The sequence below is a fragment of the Agelaius tricolor genome, unplaced genomic scaffold (assembly GCF_023055355.1).
Source record: "Agelaius tricolor isolate 1412-34295 unplaced genomic scaffold, bAgeTri1.0.p SCAF_11, whole genome shotgun sequence".
Taxonomy (NCBI): Eukaryota; Metazoa; Chordata; class Aves; order Passeriformes; family Icteridae; genus Agelaius; species Agelaius tricolor.
Window position 1 is genome coordinate 10,673,972 of NW_027269271.1, and position 22,745 is coordinate 10,696,716.

Below are 22,745 nucleotides of genomic sequence, written 5' to 3' on the forward strand. Positions count from 1 at the left end.
TCAGATCACTGCAGTTGATTTACAAGCTTTTGCTTTTGAACTATAACCTCAGAAAAACAGGGAGAAAGATTGCAATAATCGCAAATAATGATCAAGCATTGAATTATGGCTTTGATAAATGTTTTCAAAATTGCAATGATAAACAAATTAGCACCCTTTTACTATGCACTAAACAGGCACAGTTTGCTATTGAAAGAACAAAAGGATCTAGTTTCTGTAGGTATTTAAGGTAAGTGTGGGACAAAATACAGGGCAGCAGACAATGGAGACTCAATCCCAAATGAACACTATGAATATCATTCAAAAATTCAGCAATTCTGTGAATTGTCTCCATCCCCTGCCTGGAAATGGAAGCGACCAGAATGAGATGCAAATCAGTGCGTTTATCTAATGAATAATGCAAATGAGTGTTCCTCTTATGGCATGGCAGTCTGCAGGAATCCTCTCTGCCTCACCTCACATTTCGTGTGGATTTAAGCACCATGTGTCAGAAGAAATTAGAGAACAGAATTGCCAAGAAATGACAAAGCCTTGGAGCCCCAAGTCAGTGCAGACAGCAAGGTACATTAAGATGCATAGTAGAGAGGAGGAGAGAGCACACATCTCATTAAAATGAAAATGTTGCTATTTTTCCTTCACCTCGTTAATCGAGTTGTATGACAATTTAATCAGCAATTATTTCTGTGGCTACTAATTAGAAACATCCTCTACAATGATACCAAGGTGGGATCTCAAAAACTTGCCAAAATCTTTGAGTTTGGCTTTTTTTCTTAAATGCTGGTGTTATTTTATCTCTCTGGTATCAGTTAACTGCATCAGCATTTTTCTCATAGCATCACAGAGCATACTGCATCTTATCCATTAGTCACAAGCCTTGCTGTAACTTTCCCTTAGCATCTAACATTACCGTCCAAAAATATACTCAAGCAAACAAATCCAAAGTCATGCAAACCCTGAAAATCAACTCTTCCTCCCCTCCCCCCCCCCAATCATATTTTGCCTGAATGTCTATGTGATTCAGAATCCAGGATGGATTTCATCTGCTTCATTAAAACCTCTCAGCATGTAGACCAGCTATGCTGCCACAGCTGGCATCAAGTCCCTCCTATTCATCATTGCACTGAGTCCTCAATCCGGGGATTTGTGAAACTTTATGCTTTTCTGGCTGGTACTCTCTTAAAATACAGGGCTGGTACATCCAAATGAACAAAGCCATTTGTTCCCTGGACAACTTCTTAGTTATCAAATACAGAGTGGTAAAGGATAGGGAATGCACAGAAACCAGAGGTCTGAGAATGCAGTTTGGCCAGGTTCTGTGAAGTCCAGTTTGGGGTGGAGGGAAATTGCCTCCCACTTGGAAAGGGAAGTGTACCTCAAAGTTCTGAACTGTAAAGCTGAGAACTTGTTTTAATCACTGAACTTCGGGGTGCCCATTGTATATGTTACAACATTAGGGCCGTGTTCCCGTGGGTCACTGAGCCATGAACCAGCAGGCAACAAATTGGTGGTTTGATTCAGTGACCTATCAAACAGATAAATCTATGTATTAAGCAAAAAAAGAGATTACAGCTATCTTACTACATGCACTTCCAGGAAATGTGAAAAATAACCCAAACCAAAAAACAAAACTAAACTCCAACCCTTTTTTCTCACAAGCTGACAAAGACATCATCGTTATTTATAGTTGTGCTTCAGTTCATCAGTTGGAGGCACACTGCAGAAGATGCTAAAGCACTAGCGACATTGTACTAAATTAAGAGCTTGCAGTTTCTTTGTAATAGTTGAAAGCAAAGCTATTTCTCCACTGGGCAGCTTGTTGCAAACTCCACAATACTGGGAAAAAATGGTGTATTATTTTGATGGATTTTCTCTCAGGTCAATCCTAGTGAATCAAGGGGGAATTGCCTGGGATGCAGGTCTACAAGGAATTTGGTGTGAACTCCATGAAAATGCGACTTGCAGTCAGTAGCATTTTCACTCTCTTAAATTAGAAGAACACGGGTAGGTTCTCTGCTCCTGTTCCTGTTGGCAGTTACCATGCCAGAAATATACAGAGAGTTTAGGTTTCTTATAGCAAGGGCAATGGTAGCTACAGTGAAAAAAAATACTGTTAAAGCGAACTAAGAAGTTGATTTGAAGCAAGGAGACAATTAAAGCACAGCCTTTCTGAAAGAGTAATAAAAATGTCACTGCAAATGACAGATTGTTACAAGTCCTTGGCTTCTTCCTAGCACTGCAATAGAATACGGTGTTAAATCAGTTCCCAGAGATTATTAGTGGTATATGTTATTTTCCCAAACTCAAGGAACTCAGTATCATTTCATAAATCAACTGCAGGTTAAAATTAGATTTTTTTTTTTACAACCTTAGTTCTGTGACCCTTGCACATACAATTAGCAAAGAAAATTAGATAAAAAAATATAGCTGAAACCTGACTCATCAAACTCGGAAAAGCTAAAAACATTCCACCAAAAACCCAAACCAAATTGGAAAACAGCTCTTTTCTATGACTTCTCAATGCCTGTGAGTTTCACTGACTGAAGAATAAGATACTGAGACAAAGATATTGGAGGAGGACTCCAATAGGAGTAGGAATGGACTCTCATTTCTCATTAGCTTAAAGTTCTGTGAATTAGCTCTAAGGTCTTCCTGTATTTTGTTATGCTTACTATCTGTACTGCTTTTTCTGTATCAAGCCTTAAGAAACCTAGGCCAGAAAACTCTAAGTAATTAAAGCCAATAATAACCCCATCACCGGGCATGTGAAGATCTCCAATGTGCAGGCTGAAAATAAGTTTTTGTGTTGTCAGGTACAATGGTATTGCAGGCTCAACTCCAAGTTCCTCTGTCTGGGGTGTTTCTGGGCCAGATAATGTCTTCTAACAAAGTCTCAGTGACAATACTGTTAGAATCTCACATGCCTTTCTTATATGGCAGAAAGCTGATTTCTACTACAATTTATCCAAGAACCCTTCAAGTTCCATGGGAGGGATCTCTGTTACCGACAGGCAACATTGCGGTGTGCTGTGTGTATGGCTTGCTTGGGGGGGCTGCAGCGCCCCCGGCACGCTCTGGTGTGTGTTGGATACAGGGCAGGGTGTGTCACCAAGACCAGCATTCCCTTGTGGGCTCCCTACTAGCTCAGATGAGGTTTATTGTTCTCTTCTTCAGCAGATGCCCTTTCCTAGAGCTGCACTGCCAATGTTCACACATGTTGCAGCAAACGCTGTGTACCCAATCCTTGGTTAGGAGGGGTAATTTTGAATTACAAAGTGTTTCCAATTTATGATTTATTTAATCACTGCAAAAGTAAACTTGTTCTGCTCTTCCTGTGATGCTTTATACAGCTCATAATTATCAACAAAGCAATTACTAAGAGTCACTAAAGGCAGTGACAGCAAAGGTTTGCTTAGCATTGCCCTTACATCTGCTTTCTGTGGCCTTGGTGGTTGGCTGGCTGAAAGACAAGAAAATCAACTGTGGCTTACATGACAGGAGTTGAGAGAAACTCATGTATGGTGGTGTCATCAAGAAAGTGTTGAACAGGTCATCACAGGCACAGGTGCCATTCATCCCTGTAATAATTTGTGAAGAACATTTTTCTTCTTGGTCAGCTCCTGTAAATCTTCTTTTGAAGTTATGAGAACTGGCCTGACAGGAGGAGGATGTTGATGGCTGCATTAGTAGAGGTGTAAGGACCTTGAGGATGGGAACTGAAAAAAGCCCCTGTTACTAAGGTAAAACTCAGCGGTGCAGTGCTGCTTTCTGATTTTTTTTTTCTGATCTTATGCACAATTTTATTATTCCAAACCCATCACTTAGTAGTACGATGCCCTTGACATGGTACAATCATCAGAACAAGATTTACTTCAAATTCTTAGCCTGATTGTTATTGATTGGGAGAGTCAAACACTGCCTTGTAAAAGGGCTATGCCTGCTTTTTCTGAGCTCCTGCAATGTATTTACTGTCCTGGAGAGTGAGCACCTGAGAGCTCACCTCACCAGCATGGTGAGCAGGTCCTCATCAACCAATCAGCATTCCTGCACAATCTTTTCCTAGTGCTGAACTCTTTAAGCTTAGAAAACATCTAGAAAACACTTTACCCATCTCAAATCCACAGATTAGGTCTGTGTGGTGTGTACCATTTCCAAAAAGAATATGATCCAAATAGGATATCAGAATTCTAAGTAAGAACAAGCCCATCAGCCCTGGTGGCCTCTCAAGGTGCAGAACATTGAAGGTGTGACAAGACAAGGATGCGACCAGAAGGAAGGCAGGCAGGCTCTTCTGTTCTTTGGAACAACTCCCCATGTCTCTCTTCAGTTTTTATTTTCTCCACCATTTTCAAGACAGGGAGAGAGGGGCTGGCACCCTGGAGGGCAGCATGGACTGCACAAGTGGCAGATGTGTGAGTGCTGCCTGCCCCACCATCCCATTAAATGTATGTACACTGTCTGTATGGCTTCAAAAAAACTCAAACCAACTCCATCTGGCATATCAGATATCAGTCCACTGTTTAACACTGAAAAAATGGCATACTTTCTCTCAAGGCTTAAAATTTGACACCAAATATATATAAATATATATATGTATATATTTTTATATATATAAATATATATATAAAATATATATAAATATATATATAAATATATATAAAAGGAAGGACAACTGTTGTAGTATTTTCTGAGACCTGTTTTTTAACTTATATGTTTTTACCTTTTATGTTTTTTAACTTATAAAACTTCAAGTTCATGATTGATGATGCCTGGCTAATGTTTGAGTGCTACAAGCAATAATGGTGTAGTTATGGAGAACTATGGAATGATCAGTCAATAATAGTCTTCTGTCCTTTTCAATTATTTACAAATAATCCAGGAGATGCATAAAGCTAAAATAGAGTATTTAAATATGCAAACCCTGTTACGTATTATATATATATCCTAGCTGGCACCTTCCAGATAGATGCTTTCAGTGTATCTTGTATGCCTCAAAACCAAGAAAAGATGGATAATGTCCCATTCTCCAAAACTTGTTTTGTCACTAGGGACAAAGAGCCTTGCACTGAAGATCACAACGGCTGAACTAATCCAAAACCCAGCACCAGTAAAATGAGTAAAGAAGATTTTAAAACTGAAAATGCTGGAAAATAAGTGAACTTCTTGGAATTGCTTGTGATAAAAAAAAAATAAATTAGAATATAAAGGCACACAACTTTACTTAAGATGGTTTTATGGTTTCTAGTTGAGAGTTTCAAACTGGTACAGTGCAGAGGATAATGCTCACTACTGAGGAAGCTGCATTTTGTTGCCATCCATTGTTGTCAGTAGGAGTCCTTCTGTTGGCCTAACACAGGACACATTAATTTCAATGGAAGATCATATTTTAAGCCCTGTTGATGTAAAGTCAAACATTAGCTCTTAGGCATGAAATATACATGATGAGTCACTTCTAATTTCCCTTTAGTTATTGAAGTGTATCTTTTTTAAAAAATCAAAGCCACTGCTTCAGATGACAAAAAGCTTCTATGTTTTTAACATTTTATTTTCAAAGGCGTATCCCACTTCTTTTTCAGTAAAATAGGGTTTTTAGCTGCAAACATGCTGACAAAAATTTACCCCACTAATTTAGTGAGGGAAGCTCCAATGCTTGAACCCCTTAAACCCATTACTTAACGTGTCTGGAAGTCTGAATCAACCCTTGTCAAGTGAGACACCTTGCTAGGATATTTCTGTAGGCTATCCCTACAGTATTTATACTACTTGGCAGATCCATATGGTCAAGGAAGCCAAGAGGCATGTCAGTCTGCAAGCCTGTGTTAAAAACAGAGGAGGAAAATAGCACGTGTAGAAAAAGTTGTTTCAGCAGTTAGAAAATTGCATTCTGTACTTTTTTTTTTCCTCCAGCTATGCACTTTGTAGATTTTAGAGGATGAGGGCTTTTGTGTAGTTGTTTGCTATTCCTTTTTATTTATTTTTTACCATCTCCCCACCCCCAGTCACTTGTAAATGTCACCCACAAGTAGCTCTGTTTCTAGGTTTCACTGGAGGAAAACGTCTTATGAGCAGGTGTAGCTGGTAGAAATCAAATTCATGAGTTAAAATGTGGCTCGTGACAGTTTTACAGATAAAAATCTAAAATGCACCAAGATGTTGAAAAGACATGGCACGTACATTTAAAAAAATGCTCCTCTCATCATAATGGTGTCTTCTTTTAGAGGTTTTACAAATACTTAGCTATAAAAATTCTCTCTGGGCTGAAGCCTGACATAAAATATCTCTGATATAGTACAAGTTCTTGCTTGTAGTAAATATAATTAGATTCATTTGCACCCTTTTCTTTCCTCCCCTTTTTTTATTCTGAAATTCCATATAAACAATCTGCCTAAAGAACTAGAAGATGAGAAATAAAACCATTTTCCAGAAAATACAACACATCAAACATCAAAGCTACATGAAATCACTTATGCACACTGCCAAGTCAGCTCAATGCCAAGGATTTTTCTGTCCTTAGCTATATTTGTACTTGTAGATCAAGATGATGTCACCACAAGTGACCTGTGAAAACACAAATTTCCATACCTAAAATGTCTCCAACAGTCATTGTTTCTCCAAGTAAATTGTGTCCAGAGCTACCTATTTTTTAACTAGGGAGATTAGTGTTCCAGACACAGCAATCTGCATCTCATCACTCAATGGCCTTAATAGTATCTGGGATTATTTTTTATTTTCATATTCAGGCAGTACTCACAGGCCTTGAAACAAGTCAAGAAATATTTGGATTAGCAGATCACTCATCCCATTTTAGCTACTCTTAAATAGGTATGTTATTTTACGTATTGGAAATGGCAGTTTTGGCAAAGCAGTATCAGCATTAAAAAAAGAAAAGTGGCAGTGGTGCTTATGCTAAAATTGACCAGCTCTCACAGATTCAGCCCTTTCTAAACTCAGTGGGTAAAAATAAATGACAGGTTTTCATCCTCACATAATGAGATGGGTAATTTCCATACTTTGTCAAGAGGAATTGCTAATGTCTGTCTGTATTTCTCCCCCTCTGCTTCCCAGCATAAAGCAGAAGGGATGGAAGTGCAGATTATCATCTCAGTTTGTACATTTATTTTTTCTTGAATGACTGAAGGTGATTTGGGTTGCATTAGGACTGGATGCTTTATAAGTAACATAAATGTCTAAATGTTAAAATCATTACTTGAGAGTCAACTTACTGATTTCTTCCTTCTCAAAGGACCCTGGGGAGCCCACTAACCAGAATGGTTGTCCTGGTGTACACTAGGTTTGTAGAATTCTCAGCTGAGTTCATTTGGCTTTGTTTCAACAAGATGCTTACGAATGGAAATTTTAATATATGGAAGTGCCTCAGGAACTTGCATTTGGTTTCTAGTGATTCCTAGCTTTTACTAAGTACAAGCTCTGCAAGAAAAATCATGAAACTCTGGGGTTCAGAGACTAAATGAAGATGGAAAAATATGTTTATCCAGATAATTTGAACAAACCTGAGCAGCATAAAACCTATCGCTGCTCAGTTCTGCCAAGTAAATCCAAATTTCACATTTTGAAACTTGTCTACCACAGTGGGAAGAAATATAATACCATGCTCCTTGTACAGTGTCCTCAGCCTGGAAAGCCTGATGCTGCACACTCCCTTGGGACTGAGGGCATCGTGCCCCTGACCCAAATGTGTGAAAGCAAACTGAGGGGGCGATGCTGCAGCTCCGCTCCTCCGGCTGCCTGCGTGACACCGCCAGCTTAGGAGGCAAAGGCCACTCTGCTGAAAGGAGGATTTACCATCCTGGAAAAATTCTAAATTCAGGCTTTCTAGCAGAGAAGAAATGGGGTCACCCAGCTCTCCCTCCCGTCAGTGCAGGAGGGATGTGCTGTCCTGCCCTGGCCGAGGAGCACCAGCTGGGGTGTGCTGCTGTACTGCACTGTCTCCCTGCTCCCCAGAAAATCTCTCAGGAGTCTCCCTGCAGTGAGCCATGGGCTTGAGATCACCTCTGCCTCACCAGCAGCAGTTCAAATTATGACAGGTCCGGTAAATATTTTATTTACTAAGCAGTATTATTATACTTCACTAAAGGTGCTGCTGAGGGGATGTTTCTGGTCCAACTGCATTGACATCCATCACCATGGATGTCTGGGACTTTATTTTATAGTGGAAGATATTTATTTCTTTACAAAATTTGTGTTGCTGGTTCCATACTCAAACAAGGCCAGAACTCCAAGTTTCCACAGAGTACTTGGGTATCTCCCTCCATGTACCTCAGTGCTTTGGGGGGCCCAGGGAGGAGGGAGCAGTGGGGGGAGGCACCAAATCAGGTATTTTAAAGAACCTCATCCAGAGAGCCACACTCTCCCCCTGCACGGTTCCCTGCTTTTTAAGATCAATTGTTATTAAAATAACTGTCTAAAAATGTCCACTCTTCCCAGCTAATTTCAGGGAAAAAACAAACCAAACTGGAAAAGCAAGTAGTAAAAGGAATAAAGGCAATGCTAGAAAATGCTTAACAGCTGCTCTTACAAAGTGTATTTACAAAATATAAATCTCCTTAAAAGGATGCTCTTCTACACATACTAGTGTCATGTGCTTTGAAACTGCAACTGAAAATATGTAGAAACCGTATATTTCATTTAGGAACCCTGTTTTACCCTCAAATATTTTTAACAACTGAAGTACTTTGTGGGTGTGCTTTTGTTTTGTTTCAGGCTTGAAAACATTCCAGTACCCAAAGTGTAACTGAGGAGGAAAAAAAAAAGGCAACCGGACAGAGTGTTGTTAAAGATTTACTGGAGCATCTTGATGTGTGATAATGAATAAAATGCAAATCTGTTTTACTACCAATCCTCAGTTTTGATTTATGAGCAATTATTAATTTTTAGATTGCTTCCAGTTGGATGAAAACAGAGATTTTACCAAACTATTTTTTTTATTCCTGCTGTCACTAAGTATATACCCATCTTTTTAAATCTTGTAGGAAACCAAGGAATCCTTTCCCATAAGGACCAATGAGCCTTTTCAGAGTGTACAGCAGGTGCTGCCAGAGACACAGGTAGGCTGGCCTGTGGCACTGCACAGTGGGAGGGAGCTGAGGGACAGACAGGGACAGTCCATGACATATGGGGACAGCACAGGGACAGTCTGAGACCCACGGGGACAGACAGCACAGGGATAGTCCATGACATATGGGAACAGCATAGGGACAGTCCATGACCCACGGGGACAGACAGACAGGGACAGTCTGTGACCCACAGGGACAGACAGACAGGGACTGTCATGCCCCTGGTGTCCTTCCTGCCCCACTGGCTGCTGAGGGGCTGCGAGAGGGGCTCAGTGGGGCTGGATGGGAACAGCCTCAGCAGTGAGGCTGAGCTGTCCTGCCCTGCTGGGGACAGGCCGATGGGCAGGGCCAAAGCTCTCAGGTCTCAGAGTGTTATTAACGAAATGCAATGAAATGAAATATTTAGTGACTTAAGAGGAGGCACTAAAATAAAGACCCCTCTCTCTGAAGGGTAAGGTGCTCTACAGTGACAAAGCAACAGCTGTAATAATTGTATGTGCCCAAAGAGTTCAAATTAGATGAATGCAGATGTTGTAAATGAGGTCTGAAGTAACTTTGAGCTGTACATACTTTAAAAATACACAACTATAAAAATCCACTTTAAACAAGACAGTAGCAAGAGCTTCATCTTTAACTTCCTGTTCCCATTCTACTCCATGCTATCTAGTAAGACTATACAGATAGAATTTAGAATCCTTTGTTTTTATTCAAATTTAGCCCATAAAAGAAAAAAGCTTTTTTCTTAACAGCATCTTTTAATCATATTGCACAGCACTGTTTTAAAATGTCTCATTTGAGAAAGTATGTAATGCCAAAATGCTTTCAAAAATAATTTTTGTTTCACATTGTGATTTACCCATTACTCAGAAAAGTATCTGTTCATTTAATTATTTCAGTAAACATAATACTGGTATCACTATGCTATATAGTATTTCCCCTTTTTTAAGGAATATGAGCCTACTTGTAATTAAAGGAATGCTATATTAATGATGCTGAAAGTCTCAGAGGGAAAAAAATTTAATGTCCACTCATAATATTATGCCAGAATTACATGTGCAGAATACTTTTTAATAATCTTTGTTTCTTAATTTAGTTTTGATTGACTATGAAATACGGAGTAGCACTCAAGGGCTCAAATTTCTACTGTCATCATCAGCATTTCTGCTCTATAAATTGTACAAATGCACAGGACTCCCATCTGCAGGCTCCTTTTCAAGCTTCTATTTAACCTATGAAGGAAATTAGCTGCAGGCAACTGTAATTGATGATAATTTCATCATTTTTAGCTGTTGGGATGTATTATGATATCTAGGTTTAAACACAAACAGAAAATTATATTTTAATGTTGCCATTTGAGCTGCAAACACAGGTTGGTAACACAAACCCGTCTCTAGTTTGCAAATTACAGCAATAGCCACTAGGAGTCTCCTGGTCAAATTCATGATGAATTTGCACAGTAATCCCAGCTCAGGTTTGAATGCAAAACCCCATGCTAAAGTCTGGATTTCAGCAGAGGTGCCAGTCCCTGTGCAGGGCAGGTGGGAGTGGGGCGACAGGATCTCTGAGCTGTGAGCAGCATCATCAGGTTCCTGAGATTGTACCAGGGACAGAGCTGGCACATGTTTTAGAAGGAAAGCCAGAAGCCACCTACACGCTGTTCTGGTAGAGCAAATGATGGTCATGATCATAGGAAGTCAGATTTGTTTCTCTTTATGACTGGACGGAGTATTGTGGAATTGTTCTTACAAAGAGGGAAGCAGATTTCACTGACTGTTAGTTACTCCCAGGGATTTCAAGATTTGTTTTACACTGAAATGCTGCAGGCCACAAGAACTAGCACCACCAGGTACTTCAAAATTTGCTTAGTGTGAAACCTGCAGCTCAAACCTGAAAATGTGAATAGCTTCTTTCTCTTCTCTCCTCTCCTCTCCTCACCTCCCAGGCCAACAATGCACAAGCATACAGTGCCAGACATACTCTGAGCAATGCCAAATGCTCAAAGTTAATAAATTACAGATCTGCAGAAAGGGGTCATGCTGGCTACAACACTGTGGCTGTTCGGTCCAAGTCTGTGACTGACAAAAGATGTCCAAATTTCCTTGAAGGAGTACCACAGAAAGCAGTCATGCACCTTCTGCCAGCATATGTAGCTCACTCTGAGACACTAGAGACTGCTTTAAAATGGACAGGGAAGCCAGAGGTGACCAGAGAACCCTTCCCCACAGTGCTGATTATCCTGCAGGCAGGAGGAGCCATTATTCTTATTCTTATATACTTATTCTGCAAGGATGCTGTCACATCCTCCTTACAGATACATGCAACTTCACATCTAGAAATTGTAAGTGTTCAACTGCTCTTAGCCACTTTTTAAAGTTTCTTTTATGCATCTCTCCTCTTGAGCAAAAATTCTTTCCAAGCTGTAGAAATCCTGAATGACTTTAAATCTGATGAGATTTTAAACAAACAATAATTTGGAAGATTATTTGGTTTCTGCTTTTTGAGCTATTTGGTTTCATTTTCAAACTTTTCCCTGCAACCAGAAGGACTAAGGAAATAAAGATTATGTTTTAAATGAAACCTGAGAATCTCATATAATAATTATAGGTCTCCAGGGGTTTGAGGTTTCAGAATAATCTCATGAGCTGTCAATACTGAATGTCACCAGAAACGATAATGTTATTCTCAGAATAGATGCCTAAAAGCAACTGTGGGATAGTTTTTTCTGTTGCATACTCCCCATAATACCTACAAATGCTGTTCTGGGGGGACACCACAAAGCTACCTGCAAGTGGTGAGCTGCCAAATGCTGGCTTTAGCTGCCAGCTAGGGCTGTTATATTTTGCAACAAATTTACATATGCAATAACAGACTGTTATTCAGTCTGTCAACTAAACAAGGAAAGTACAAATTCATCACAGACTCATAAGAACATTTAATACCATGGTGAATATGCAGAAATAAGTAGGGGGCCAATTTAACCACCCATCTCCTCTGTATTGTATGCTTGCACACACATTGCAGTGCACGGCTGCTTTGTGTGTTATTGCAGATTATTATCAGCTACTCTCACGGACTGCCTTAGATTCTACCATAATCCCCCAGCAGGACTTGAATGAAAATTCTCAGCCTGGTTTGTTTCAAGGATCTAATCTATATTACACCAAAGGCTGACAGAGACTCAACAGTTAGTACCTTAGTCCAATTGGTGAAGAGAAAATTAGTAAACCTGATCAGGAAACCGACATGCAAATAAAACAGGAGGCTGCTTCAGCCTCCTTGTCATCCTGCAGAAGCAGACTTGGCTGCTTGATACCCTTGTTTATTATTAGAATAGATGAAGACCCTGTTCTTTTCCAAGTCAGTGTTAACCTGATTTCAATAACAAAACAGTGGTACAGGTTTGGCAGGCACATAGCCAGTACTGACAAGAAGAAAACCAAGCATTTGTATAAGCCAGTTTGGCACTTCAGCATGCTGAAAAGAAACCTTTGCATCTTTGTCACTTCAAATTTGGTCTTTTTTAGCACAAGAACATGCCTAACATGAAAGAACTTTTTTCCACTGCCCACTTTCTCCAAGTATGTCAGTGCTATCTTCTTAACTCGTTTTCTAAAACTAAAAGTGAACACAAAAATTCAAGATCTCAAAAATGCCAAGGGCTCAGCCCTACAAAATACATAAAACCTCATTTTGCAGGAAATATCTAATTCCTACAGCTAGCTATGGCACAGATAGACAATGCATTTTTAGGGATGAGAATGCTCTGCTGTGAGCCACGGGCAGTATTTTAGGAACATTAAATATTTCTGTCATTTTCCTTATGTTTCAAGCAAGCCAAGCCATTACCAATGCATATCTAAATACGGTGGATATGTACAATCTACATCTATCCTGGAAACAAATCCCACAGTTTATCATGTAAGAGTCAGTCACTCTACACTTGTGTAGCTGAATGCACACTCTCATTCTGTGGGCTCTCTCTCGCTCTTCTTCCCCAGTTACTCCCCTTTCTCTGCTTCTCATGTGAGGATTCTGGTGGCCTTCTGCATCTCACAGGCTTAAGCTGCAGGTGAGCTACAGCTGTAATCTCAGGTCACTCCCAAGGAAACTTTCCTCCCACATCACAGCACTGATGAACAGATGTGGTCAAATGTTTTCAAGGGGAGTTCCGGCACCATTTTTAACACTTAGATTTAATCAAAATGTCTTTTGTTTGCCTTGTTGTTTTTTGTTTAAAATTCTTGTTCTAACTAGAGTGCATACTGATAATAAAGGCCTTCAGAAACTTACAGTATTACTTAAGATAGGAACTGCTGCAATGTTTATCTGCACTAAAAGGAAGAAACAAGTTTTATTGGGCAGGTTTGTTTCTTTTGTTGGTTTTTTTTTCTCATTAAAAGAACCTTTTTTTGCATTAGATGACGAATTATTAAATATTATTGAGTGCTAAATCACAGCTACTATTATTCAGATGGAAAAAATGTATTTCAAGATTAAGGGAAAAAAAACAGTAAGACTATTATGTGGGGCACATGATTTCCATTTGTTTTTAAACAGTGGCTGCTTGAAACTGCTTGGAGATTTAGAGTGTCAAAGACATGTCAGCAGAGATGGATTAGTGGGCAGAGAGCAAGTGGTGCAGTCAAAGGTTCATAGTGATTGTAATTTATTCATTTTTCTTTGCAATTTATCACGTGGCTATTACCATAATGTACGTGGGAAGCAGCTGCATGCGTGCAAATAATGTCTTAAATGTATGTGTGGTTGGATCTGACCTCCTTATAGAACAGCAGTGGTGGAAAACAATGCCACAAGGCATTTAAAAGCAAATTTCCTTCCTGCGGGGATGCTGTCACCCAGCAATGATGATTTGTACACAGGCAAACAAATATCTCGTAGACTTCCCAGTTGTGATAACCTCACTTACCAGAACTCATTGGTCTTTCAAATCTAAATAATGTAGGTAATGTGGAACATGTTTCCAGTGCTGTATTAACAGATGTAAGTGTGCATGATTTGTAAAACAAATCTCTTATTTTCTTTTCAAAGAATTCAGTATCTTCCACTCGCTATTTAACAGAAATATCCAATCGCAAAGAAAAGAGAGCCTCTGTAAGTGTGAGCACAAAGAAGTTATCTTCAAGTTAAGATCTCCTTTAACTGAAACTTCTCACAGTGTGATCTATCAAACACTTGGGAGCAGCACAGCTGTAAAATATTGATATACATACATATATATATGTGTGTGTGTAGGTGTATATATGTATATATACATATAGAGTGTCTGTTGGATTCTTATACCTGTGCATTTACTTACCAAGCCTAACATTTCCAAACCCAGTCTATTTTAGGACCATGTAAAATGAGGAGCTCTGGTCTCTCTTAGTTTTCTTGAATGCCTACAGTTTCAGCTAGAAAGAAAGCTGTGAGTAGTTGCTAGAGCTTGGAGGTGATTTTAGCTGCACTGTCCATACAGACCTGCTGCAGCTCCTTGGGTAGGTGGGAAAACTTCAACAGCCCAACTCCCAACACCATTTTTTAAGCTTTAGCAATTTGAGTGCAACTGGTCTCACTGTTTGGAAATTAGACTTAATTATGCCATGCTATGATGCTTTAAACTGATTTAGTAGAATCAGTTCATTCAAATCTTTCTTGATCAGGCAAAGGCCATCCCAGTTATGGGTTAGCACAATAGGAGTTTTATGCTGATTTCTTTTGATACATTAAAAGTTGCTGTAGAGAGACACTGAGTTCAGAAAAAGTTAAGTCCTCATAAGCAGAACATCTCATTGCTCAGCGTAATGTGCTGCTCAGAGTTTTGTACAGCAGAACCTTTCACGTTTGGAATATGATGCAGGTTTTCTTGGATAATTTCATGTGCACTCTAGGGCTTCTGTTTTGAAGCCATCTATCCCAAATATACCCCCACTAATTATGCAGAATGAAAAGCTTGCCTTACCATCGCACAGAAAGTCTCAGGAGGATCTCCACATGTTATGTCGGGGGGATCCAGAGTCACTTTTACATATTTGATCATGTCTCTGGCTTCTGGCTGGCAGGCCATGTAATCCCATACTTTTCCTTCTTCTGTGTAAATCTGAGTCTTACACACGTCATAGTGCCCCCACACAGAAGGGTAGTGCTGCATCACGGAGGATACAGTAACCCAGAGGGTGTGAAGTGACAGGAATCTTGACAAATACATTTCTAAATCCTTTTATGTCAGCTTCGTAAGGATGCTCAGTGCTGGCGTATGTGCAGTCTAGAGATTATATGTACGTATAATGTATATATTTATAAAATAGGTTCCAACTCAAACGTGAAGCATTAGGATGGGATGTTTGTTTCACTATGTTAAAGACTTTGGTAGAAGCCACCCAGGCCCTGATGACAGCCTTTCACAGCCATGCAGCGCCTGTCCTTCGACTTATAACTTATCTGTCAGGGCTTCTTGTAAAAGATGTCCAAGAGCAGATAATAATTTGTGAAGTTGCAGGTCTTGAGCTCCACTGTTGATAACCCTGAGTGATCCTCCGTGCTCAGGGCTCGCAGGGGATGCCTGGACACACTGATAAATCAGTATCCGAAGGAAGAGGGTGAGTGTCTATAGGCTGGTGTCTGTTTCCCATCAATCATCCTTTTCTTCTGGCACCAGCACCCTTTTAGAAACAATAAAAATTAAGAGTTATTGTCCAAGAATCAATGCATTACAAAATATACGATATGTTGACATTTTGAAGGTTTGATGCAATATAAAGCAAATTGGTACAATATGGATAACCTTTACTGTGGGTTCTGTGCTAGAACGAAGAAACTACCAAAATCATTCACAGTGAAAAGTATTTTGACATGAAGGATTTAACTGTACTCTAACAAAGACAGATTTATAATGTTCCAGGTGAGTTAGAGGTTCCTGCTTCCAAAACTGTATTTTCACCCTAGCAAAACTGGAGAGCAAACTACTGAATTCAGACATGGCCCAGATGGTGCAGGCAGGCAGGGGAGCAGTCAGCCCAGCACTGCAGGGCAGCAGCAGCAAGGTTCTTTTATTCAAGTGACACAGAAATGGGCATCAGGGCTAGCAGGTGCTAGTAGTTTCTTGGCAAGAGGACCTCATGGAGCTCCAAAAGCCCTACATATTTCTTTTAAATTATTATTATTATTTTAAGAATAACAAAGATGTGGCAAGTACAATTCAATTTCCTTGACATTTCTCATTAGCACTGCAAGAGTTTTGCTCCCTTTATTTTTGCCTTTGAACTGTGATTTACAGACCACATTGATGACAAACTACTGGTAAAGATAATGGCTTATTTTGTAGCTTACTATAAAGATGCTTTCTCCCCTTATTTTCTTAGGTTTGAGGGTTGCTGTACCTGAGTACTCAGCACTTATTTCACAGCCAATATATGCCCTTTCCCCTCTTCAGAAAAGAACTAGAAATCTCCTCACTTTGTAGCACCTGAATCACATTATTACAGGTATAAAATATACCTAGAATTATATCACAGCAACTTCAAATATTTATTTCCTAAGTAACACAGGAAAAAAAAAATCCAAATTCTGTATGAGGAAAACTGCAAAGACAGAGTAAGTAGCCTAAACAGGGACAAGGAACACCAGGGCTAGGAATTCCAGCGCATTTGTGTCAGCCTGTGCCTGGGTTCAGCCTGTGCCACCCGAGGTTGGAGAGCCAGGGCGCGGGGCTGTCGACAGGGAATTTCAGCCAGACGCTGCAGCACTTCCACACTTCCTTTGTCTGGATGCTAAAACCGAGCCAGACCCACCAGACAGATGTTGAGAAACAATCGTAAGTCGCCACTTTCTGCAGCCTGCTTTGCTTCCCAGCTTTAAATTATGCCCAGTGTCATGAACCTCCTACACCCCACAGCCACGGGAAGAGGTGTGTGACCTGGTAAGCTCCTCAACGTGTCACATTGGGAATATTCATTTTCCAAACTTATCTTCAAAGCTATTCGCAAACAGCCTCCCTATATTTAAATAATGCTTCATCTTAAACTAAGCTAAACTACAGACACCATGAAATGCCAACAGATGGTTGAATTGTGTTTCCATAGCAAAGTAATTTACAATAATTGCTGTATGGACGTAAATGCAATTTTCCATTATATTCATTTTATCAAGTGTTACCATACAACTCTCATGTATTTTATCAGAATACGCAGAGAATATCTGAATTTTCCTGCAGTAACAATTCTCAATTCGCTCAAACATATTTAAGCTTCAAATCTGAATCTGACACAAAAGCAGAAATATCTAAGACCAAATTAAATTTAAATCTCTTTAAGAAGCATGCTGGGTAGTACTGTTGGCTTTGTAGCAACCTTACATTCTTTTTTTTTTTTGTTTTCAGTGGGAGTGTTTGCATATTATTTTGGAATTCAGTAATTCAGAGAACATTTTCTGTGTCATTCTAAAGACACTTCTTCCCCTGTTTCCTTTCCAATGTATGTACTATTCTGAAGAGGAAAAAAAAGCACCTGCAAGAGCCCATAGCTTAGGGTTATAGGAAACTATGTCACTATGAAAATGGGAAACAACTCCTTGCTAGAAGAAGCCGCAAATTATTTTTAATTTATGGTAAATCAAATACCTTTTATTTGAGATGGCTTGGTCATAGCTGGAATAAACAGTAAGTAAGTAAATAAATACAATTTTTCTGTGTAGAAATAAGAAGTTACTGAGTGTAATTATATTTAGACTGCAAGCTTGTATATTCAGGCAAAAAAAAAAGTTTTTCTTTAATATCTTCCTTTCTAGCTCTTTAGTTACCTGTAACATTTTATAATGCTGAAACTCAGATCCACTAATAAACCAGGACTGGGTAGGACTAAATAATGTGAAGCAAGCTGCTACCTTAACACACTGTGCTAAAATACTTCCCATATAACGAATTCTCATTAAAGTAAGCCAGTCATAATGATGGTCGTTACACAGAATTATAGACTATAACATCGATTGAATTTAGTGCACTGACAAGAAAAAAGTGCAGAGGAGTGCAAGACATCTGAGCATTAGGCAGCTGTAGCCATGTACAACAGACACTCCTGACAAGAAGCAGCCAATTATAGCTTAAATTTCTGGCATATAACCAGTTCTGATTAATAGTTTTCCATTACATTACAGACATATTATTAATGTATTAAAAATGTCAAGCTTTGGCAAGAACTAGTATGGCATGGCTCAGTTAGTCTGCAATATCTTCTTTTAATGAGCTTCCATTGATATAGAGAAAGATATTGACCAAAGCACATTAAGGATCATGTGCTGAGTGCTGCCAGGTTTTTTTCTGACAGAGCTATATGATTTGTCTTGCTTTTGTTTGTTCCTGCAGAGTCACTTATGATATGCGTTTTACATTTTAGTGCCCTATTGCTAAGGACATACCTATTTGAATTATTTTGTAGAAAAAATGTTTGGAGTAACATTTCAGAAGTTTACAGCTGTGCCAGATGTTTAGTGATAAGCCTCTAGCTGTGGGCAACGCACAGCAATGGGGCTTTTTGTCCCCTGTAATGCCTGTGCATTTGACCTTAGAAAAAGGTAATCAAACAAACCACTAAGAACTACTGTTGGATGCCCTGATTCCCTCTGCCCTGCCCTGCTAGTCACACGCCCTGGGTGTTGGGGGCCATGCGGGTGGCAAAGAGGGATCAGCAGCCTTGATGGCTGAGGGCAAGGGAACGGCAAACTGCTCGGACGACTTCAGGAAATGTATGCAAAGCCTCCAGAGCACACTGCTCCCGGCGTCTGCTGTGAGAGGCAGCAGCGCTGGGGCCTTGAACGTTCCCATGTGCCACAGCCTCTGCACTATGGAAAACACTAGGAGGCACCTGGGAGGCAACGGTGCAAAGGCCACAGCTGCGTTCTGCCTCCTCTCGGAGCACTGCTCCGTCTGCCAAGTGCCGGGCGTTCTGGCCACAAGCGAGTGTGTCACAGCCATCCGAGAAGAATGGCATGCAGGTGACCCCCAGACTGAAATCAGCTGTAAGGAGGCTCTGAGCACATGCATCCCTTTCCAGATGGGGAAGTCACAGCTCATGCAATGTGTTAATTCTGCAGATGGAGGAGACACCCCCTTTACAGAATAGATAAAATGCATCTTGGCAGCATCAGTGCCAGGGAAGAACTTCAGGTCTCATTAGGGGTTGTTAGCAAACACTCCTCCTTTGCCTCCTTCCATCACTGTGAAAATCCACCCCCTTCCCCTCCTCACAACCAGAGCGGCTGGATGTCTTGCATGAGCTCCCTGCTGGGAAATCGCTGTGAGATCCATAGGGGTGGGCTCTTGGGCCTCTCTCTGGCAAGCCACAGGAACGTGAAGGAGGTAATAAAATAGTGACCACCTCCCACACTGCCCATGCACTGGATCGAGTGTACCCTGTCAGCACACAGGAGCAGGAAGGAGAGCCAACAGCAGATCCTACATTGCCTGAGGAGAACTGGCTGAAACAACGAGGCAAGGCGAGGAGAGCCGGCTGCCACCTCCCCACAGCGGCAGCTGCAGAACAGATTTTTCCAAAGGAAACATGTTTCAAGTTTGTATCCCGAACAGCTTAAGCAGACGAATGGATCCAATCAAGCCCAAGTAAAAGGCACCTGTGCGTCCACTCCAGTTATTAATTATTTAAAGCCAGTTTAGAACATAGGAAATAATGTTCTAACCCTCAGGCAACTTACATTTACTAACCTCGCGTTGTATACCACGTTACACCTAGGCAACTTGAGAACCTTGTACATATACAAACCAACCCCTTTTATAAACACAAAATTATTTTTCTATTCAAAGAAGAAGGAACCCTGTATTTAATGATTTAATACACATTATTTCTGTCAATACTTGTATGAAATGCAGTATACTCAAGCAACTACTTCAGTGCCTTTGGCCTCAAATGCTGTTCCAATCAAAGTTTAGGTTCTATTCTTATCTAGCTTATTTAACTATTTAGCAGAAAAAGATTTCTTAGCCTCAGGAGAAATTTAAAATGTCAATACCTAATTAAAGAAAATAAAATACAGCTACCAAAACCCTGAGATTTGGCACTCTACTTGAAATACTTCTGGTTTTCACACATTATTCTTTGCTGACTGACACATCATACTACCACTGCCATTGCTTGCCAGGTATCATCAGCTGTCAGAATATGGAGTAAAAAGCATTTCAGCTATTTAAATTTTACAGCCTTAGTACATAGCTGCTTTTTTTCCTCTCGCATCTTTATAATTGTTAGCGTCTTGCCTTAAATATCTCTAGCATCAATCTGTTCTGCAAGTTTTTCCTCTGGGAATTTAAGTTAGCATTTGGGGAAGTTACAGGCTTTGTTTTTGGGTTTTTTTCAATGATTCCTCATGCTCAATAAGGTGATGCATGCTCATCACACAATGTATCCAGGGCATAGGGCTACAAAGCTTTCAAGTTATGGTGTGAGCTGATGACTTTCTAACTGAAAGTTCTCAGGCTCAAAAATGAATGCCTACCGTCTGCTGAATTTGTTCTGTGCTATTGCTGTATTTTACATAAATAGCTAGAAAGTTGGTACTGCTTATCAATGTCAGAGGTTTGAAATAAAGTTTGTAACTCAGGAGAGTATAGCCACTAACTGTTTGAAACTCTCTAGTAATCACCCTGTTAAGGTCCAGAAATATACCAGAAATTAACCTTTATTTTTTCCCCATGAAAAGCACAAAACGAAAAAAAACCAAAACAAACTACCACCACCACAACCACAACATGAAACAAGCCAGGGGAAGTTCTGCTGTTTTCTTCCCTTTGACGGGCTTCCCCGGCCACAGCTTCTCATCCTGAACCGCATTGTCCTTAGGCAAGACAGTGACTTATTCCCTCTTTAAAAGCATCTCCACCGCTTGTTCCACTCACTGTCTTTGCTAACATTTCTGTAGAAGTAATGCTGGCTCCTACCACATCAGATCCGGAGTAGTGAAAAGTTGATTGCAGAACAATAAAAGTGTATCAATCAGAGGCCAAAACCGCACATGCAACAACTTTGAGAGTAGAAAAGCATCTGTTTTATCGCGTCTAGCTGATCTGCGCTGCTCACCGCCATGCGGGGTTTTCTTTGGGGGTTCTGTGTGCGTGTGAATGTTTAGAAAAGCCGCCTGCAATTTCCGATGCAAGGGAGGATACCAGGCTGGGTACCAGGGGCCGATGCCCTGCGCCGCCGCCCCCGCCTCTGCCCGACGGGACCGCCGCTCTCCCCGGCTGAATCCGCGCTGCGGGGCGGGCGCCGGCGCCACAGACGCGCCCCTCCCTCAGGGCTCGCTCGCGCTCCCTCAGGGCTCGCTCGCGCTCCCTCAGGGCTCTCGCACCGCCCGCGCCCCTTCACAGCTCGGCGCGGCGCAGCCCGGCCCGGTTCCGAGCTCCGGCTCCCGGTTCCGAGCTCCGCGGGAGGAGGCACCGCGCAGGTACCGCCCCAGCCCCGGCCCCGGCCCCGGCGCGCTCCGCTCCGCGCGGGCGGCAGGGGGCGCGCGGCCCGCACCGATCCGCCCGCGGTCGGTGGCCCGAGCCCGGCGGGGCGACCCCCGCACGCAGCCCCGGCACCCGCACCGGCCCCTCCACGCCGCGCAGCCCCCGCGCCCCATCCTGCCCCGGAGCGGCATGCGGGCTGGACTCACCCTGCGGGCTCGGGCCGCCCGAGCCTCACCGCGGGGCGGCGCGGAGCCGCCGCGGCGCTGGGACGCGCTGAGGCTTCCTCGGTGGCGGCATGAAGGGCCGCGGGGAGGGCGTGAGGAGGGGGGGATGCTCTTCCCCGGGAAAGTTTCCGGCGGGTCGCGTAGGGGCTCGGCGGGGCCGCGGCTGGGCCCAGGCACTTGTCGGCGTCGAAGTTTGGCGGGGCGCGGGCGGCGCGCGGCGGGCGGGCGGCCGCACTCCTCCGGCGCTCGGCGGGGCGGCGGGCGGGTCCTGCCCGCCGGGGCTCCCCGCCCGCCACCGCCGCTCAGGGCGGGAGCGGCCCCGCGCGGGGCGCCGGCGGCCGCGGCATGGGCGCGCGGCGCGAGCGGAGTGCGCCCCTGGCCGGGGCTGCGGCGCGGAGGGCTCCGGCGGCGCGGCCAAACTTCGGGGGGCGGCGGCGGCAGCGCTTCCTCACTTCGGAGCGACCTCGCCGCGACTGCCGGCGAGCGGGGCGGCGGCAGCTACCCCACCTCCGGGCCCGCGCAACGCGCGGCCCTAGCGCCGCCGCCGCGCCCGCCCCCCCGCCGCCGCGCTCCCCGCCCCGCGGGCGCACCGCCGGCGCCGCCTGCCCCGCGGGGGGGCAACGGGACGGGACCTACCGCCCCGAACCGAGCGGGAGCCGCCCAGCCGCCGGTAGGGCTGTGGCTGCTCCCTGCGCGCTGGAGTAGCTCTAATTTTCCCGTGTTATTTCGGCTTCAGCCTGGTAACGCACAGGCGGAGGTGCTGTCCGTGCTGCCGCCGTCCGAGCCCCGAGCCCGGCGGGCTGACCCCAGCGCCCCGCCGCAGCCGCACTCGGCTGCAGGAACAGGGCAGCGTGCCGTGCCGCCCAACTCGCCGGAGGGTCCCTCCGCAGTGCTGGGCACGCCGGGGAAGCGCCGCTTCGTCCTCTGCCTACAGCACCGAAGTGCCACCGACACAGGGAGGGAGCGCGACTTGTCCTGTTGTGGTGCTGCGGTGACCGCCCG

The 22,745-nt window shown here is 42.8% G+C and overlaps 1 protein-coding gene and 1 long non-coding RNA gene across 14 annotated transcripts in view; one reads left to right on the forward strand and one right to left on the reverse strand.

Annotated features, from left to right (window-relative positions):
* The window catches only part of NTNG1 (netrin G1), a 147,300-nt gene extending 125,436 nt beyond the window's left edge, over positions 1–21,864 (reverse strand). For 8 of the 10 annotated variants that reach the window (XM_071436100.1, XM_071436097.1, XM_071436096.1 and 5 more), the window contains exons 1-2: positions 21,726–21,864; positions 15,031–15,730 (exon numbers count right to left, since the gene is read on the reverse strand). In XM_071436100.1, the coding sequence (XP_071292201.1) occupies positions 15,031–15,276 (246 nt within the window). In that variant the 5' untranslated portion in view covers positions 15,277–15,730; positions 21,726–21,864. Of the gene's footprint in view, positions 1–15,030; positions 15,731–21,012; positions 21,345–21,725 lie in introns of those variants that run through there. The other 2 variants (XM_071436094.1, XM_071436092.1) reach the window with 2 other exon arrangements.
* Positions 21,344–22,745, forward strand: part of LOC139594261 (uncharacterized) — a 122,307-nt gene continuing 120,905 nt past the window's right edge. For all 4 annotated transcript variants that reach the window (XR_011680564.1, XR_011680565.1, XR_011680562.1 and 1 more), the window contains exon 1: positions 21,344–21,515. This is a non-coding gene — a long non-coding RNA (uncharacterized lncRNA). The remainder of the gene's footprint in view (positions 21,516–22,745) is intronic.